At 44.2% G+C, this 4,369-nt stretch overlaps 1 protein-coding gene across 1 annotated transcript in view; it reads left to right on the top strand.

The window, feature by feature from the left end:
* The window catches only part of LOC104390661 (lipid phosphate phosphatase-related protein type 1), a 48,985-nt gene extending 45,957 nt beyond the window's left edge, over positions 1 to 3,028 (top strand). Inside the window, exons 6-7 of the mRNA XM_009999841.1 lie at positions 655 to 786; positions 2,782 to 3,028. Coding sequence (XP_009998143.1) covers positions 655 to 786; positions 2,782 to 2,814 — 165 coding nt within the window. The 3' untranslated portion in view covers positions 2,815 to 3,028. The remainder of the gene's footprint in view (positions 1 to 654; positions 787 to 2,781) is intronic.
* The last annotated feature ends 1,341 nt before the right edge of the window (positions 3,029 to 4,369 follow it).

Raw genomic sequence — 4,369 nt, 5'->3', positions numbered from 1 at the left:
CCCCCTGTCCTGCCAGTGCCTGTTCCCTGCAGTGGCAGCCACACTTTGCCCTGCAGACCTTCTGCCTCCCTGCTCACGCCACAAGCCCAGTTGTAGAGTGGTGGAAGGGTCTCCTGGAGCTCAGAGAGCTTCACCGTGTGGAAGCAGCAAGTTCAGTTCTGCACAAGGGAAAGGCTTGTAGGATCAACACTGGAGCAGCCGTGCTGGGAGTCTGCAGGAACGGTGCTAAAAGAGCGTGATGCTGTCCAGGTGTGAGGTAGATTCTTCCATCCAGTGAGCGGTTCGGAAACAACAGCCAGGGTCTGGAGGGAATATTTAGCCAATAAAATGCACCATCGGGGTATCCGTGGCTCTGCGATGGTAAAGCAGAGGTGGGAGTGCCTGCTGTATGAAAAACAAACGGGCTGAGAATGGTTCACCCCCTCAGACCAGAGGCCAGGTATACCCATTTACCAGGGTGGTCAGATGGTCCCGGCCACACCAGTAAACGCGCAGCAGACCAAGGCTGAGGTAGATGATGCCTTGAACAAAAACCTGGGTGAAGTTCTCAACAAAAAGTGGCACCTATGAGACCCTGGTGGCAATTCCTGTAAGTGTTTCCTGTGGAGACAACGTGCTGACCTGACTTTATTATTTTTTCTCTGCATTACACAGGGGATATGTGTTGTCCATAACTTTAAGGGCACTCACGGAGCACCTTCTAAACCGAAGCCTGAAGACCCTCGAGGAATGCCACTAATGGCTTTTCCAAGAGTGGAAAGTCCTCTGGAGACACTGAGTGCACAGGTACTGCAAATCCTCTCACCCAGACCATCACCAATGACATTTTCTATTATGGCAGAGTAAAAACTGGTGGTATGCATAACTACACAGGGAGCTGGTTTTACTCCTGCCATTAAGCCCACTGAATAGAGTGAATTTGCATCCAGGGAGCTTGTTTTGAGCACACATCCAAAAGCTAAAGCAGTAGGATTTTACATGCCTATATATATTGTTTGTGTTAATAAATTTTTGCTTAGAAGAGCAGAAAACTGAGAGAAAAGTAAAGATGATTCAGTCTAATTACACTTTGGGATGCTTTTGGGATGTCTGATGCATTTATTGTAACAGTCGTAATCCTGAGGATAAACTATGCTGTCCAGAAAAATATTATAGAGATAAGATTTTTTTCCTTATTACTGTACAGTGTCTCCTATAAGAAAAGGAAATCTTATACTGTTTTTTATCTCCAAGACATCAGAAGAGAAGTTGACAGCATTCTTTCAAGTTTTTTAAAAAATAGCATAGCAGGATCATCGTTATTGATGGTGTTTCTGTTAAACTACTGACTTCAAATGGCTTGTGTTGGTGTAACTGAATCACGCCCAGTCCTTTCAACATAGACAGGCAAATGTCACCTGCCAAGAATTTCTGGAAACAAGGAGAAACTCTGTAGTTCATCAGTTATCTGAAATGCCCTGATGTAATTTGTCCTTTAAATAGTGCTTGCTACATTAAATGTCATTCCTGTGTATGTAGTTTGTGACAAGATCATAGAATCATAGAATCATGGAATGGTTTGAGTTGAAAGGGACCTTAAAGATCATCTGGTTCCAACACTTTTGCATGGGCAGGGACACCTCCCAGTAGATCAATAGTGACTTCTGTTAAGTGTTTTGACAAATAAACTGAAAATAGGAATTCTAAAAAAAAAATGGAAAAGGCACTGTTTCTAACACTTGGAAATATTTTGCTGAACTGAAGAGTCAATCTGGATTAGGCAAAGATCAGACTTTCAGCTGAATCTGCAGAACACTGTGCATTAACTGTTCCCCTGGCAGACTTGCCGTGCAGTAACTCAGTGCCAGTGAGGTACCCACATTGCATTGTGGATGACAAAAGGGCTGGACAGGTGAGAATATACAGAGATTGTGAGAACAGCTTTTTCTAGTCATCTGTTTCTGTGAAGTGCAGGTAGGGCCTCTCAAATCAACAAGGTCATCTTCTCTGATTCAGGGATCAGCCTCTAAATGACCCATGCAGGAGTAGATGTGGAAAAAGTGGTCTGAGGCTGTTACAGACAAGACTTTGGGAGTGGCTGCTCATTACTGGTGCTTAGGACATGGGCACTGCAGTGCAGTGCAGGACACAGGCACTCTGTGCAGATTTCTGCTTCTGTTCCCACTCCTGCTTTGCCCTGCAGCTGCACAAACCCTGCAGATGCAGTATGGTCCAAGGACAACTTCAGGACACTGAAGTCCTGCTTCCTAGAAGGCTGAATCAACACTGTTTCCACCTAAAGAGAGCTACTGTGTTGTGGCATGTCTGTGGCTGCTGGTGTTTCAGCATAAGGAGCCCACCTCAGTTATGTCCCCTGGTGTCAAACTGCATGGGATCAACATGCACCCATCACATGAGGCCAGACCATGTTCTTCTGGGCTCAAGACTGAGGGCAGAACCACTGTGTGTGTTCTGTGACTGCATGAAGTGCCTGAGCTGGTACTGGCACATCCCCTGGACAGGACCCAGTCCAGGTTCAAGTATGGGAAAAGTGTCACTGTGTTTTCCAAGCCTGGTGCTGGGTGCTGACAGCCCAGGAGCAGGGCTGGAATTCAGCCATTTCGACCATCAGCTCAGGACAGGCAGCTGTCACATTACTTTTGTCTCGTAATTTCAAAGCCCCACATTAGATGGGCAACAGGTTCACTAGTGATGGATTTTCTCATTCGTTTTACACCCTAGGCAAATGTAAAATGCCAAAACCTATACAAATGTTCATGTGTTGTCTTTTCCTCTTTGCAGAATCACTCTGCCTCCATGACTGAAGTAACCTGAGGTGGAAGATTGGCCACAGAAGCTATTTTTTATTACCCCCCAGTACGATACTCTAAGACACACAGTTACTAAATATCTAACTGTGATGACCAGTATTATGTTATGTCTAGTTAGAGGCTAATGTTTTGTACTTTTTTTGTATGAGGAAGTGACGTAGCTTGCCCTGATTTTTTTGTCAGCTTTAATATTATTATGCCAGAATTTAAAAGCAAAATGGAAAAAGGAAAAAAAAAACCCACAACATTTTCTTGTTTAAAGTGTGCACTGAGGAACTACACCTATGGAATTGTTGATGTTGTTATGTGATATTTGTACACATTTTTTTTTCATTTTTTAATTTATATATCTTGAAAAGAAAAAAAAAAAATCACTTTTACCTTTTCTTACCATAAGAAGTGCTTCTACCAGTGGTTCAGAGTCTGATCTGAGCGAGCTCAGCATTGATCTGAAGCAACTGCATTTAAGAGAACTCAGATTAAAATAGTGGTGATCAGGAATCTAACCCGATGATACCATCCACGATGAAAAAAAAAATACCCATCCTTGACTCAGTGAGCTGCTTAAGCATTCCTTGGCATCTGGATGTCAGTTGGCCATCTGCATCCTTAAGCACCTCCCTGAGTCAAAGCCTAGTTGTTCTGGTGTGGGTGATTGTGCTAGTTATCACAGAATGACTAAAACAGCGTACTCGGTTTGCAATATAGACAGGCTGGACATGGAAATTTATTAGTAGTAGCTGATAGCATGTGAGCTGACTATACCATCTCCCTTGAGATCCCACCACGACCCTCCTGTTGTCACCTCCCGAGGCCCAGCTGATGCTCCCAGTGGAACCTGGCTTCAGGAATCGACTATGGGGATATACAGCCACCACTGCGGAGCGGGGCTGCGCCTGCAGCGCCTCACGACTTCATCACCCACCTCGCAGGGAAGGGACCACACTTCTCCAGCAGAGCAGCATCCCTTGGCATTCGGACTGGGGTAACTGACAAGCCAGTTGTGCCCCCCCCCCGACAGTGTCGTTTTCACTCAGGGGGGCTTTGGCAGCTCGACAAGAAGAACCAAAACACTGACAGAGTCTGTAGTAGCAGTCCGCGTTTTTGTAAATTCTGCCGAACGGAATTTATATCAAAACTGCTATTGTACAGCTTAACAACTTTGTTTAAGGGGGAAAAAAAGAAAAAAAAATTTAAAAAGACAATGGGGGGTGGGAGGGAAGAACAAAAAAGAGCCCATTTGTGATGGCTAAAACTGGGGCAAAGGCTTCATTATGTGACTTTTCACTGTTCCTAGGATTTTCCTGCATCTCATTCTTCTAGCATGGTGATAACTACTGTGTCTCCTTTAAAGAATGGAGCCTCTGTCTGTACTTTTACTGGAATGTTTACTTCACATTTTCATGTCCCTGGCTTTTTTTGTATATTTTTTTCCAAAACAGATGAAAAAAAAAAAATTATCAAAAAACAAAACTGTGTAGCCTGATCTCTTTCAGTGACACACAGGAAATCTGGGGTGTCTGTTTGTGTCTAGTCTTGTGGTGTTTCTTGCTGGTTGG

This window comes from Chaetura pelagica, unplaced genomic scaffold, assembly GCF_000747805.2.
Source record: "Chaetura pelagica isolate M959 unplaced genomic scaffold, ChaPel_1.0 scaffold1436, whole genome shotgun sequence".
NCBI classification, from domain to species: Eukaryota; Metazoa; Chordata; class Aves; order Apodiformes; family Apodidae; genus Chaetura; species Chaetura pelagica.
Note: the sequence above shows the minus strand (reverse complement) of the source record. Positions and strands in the feature narration are given on the sequence as shown.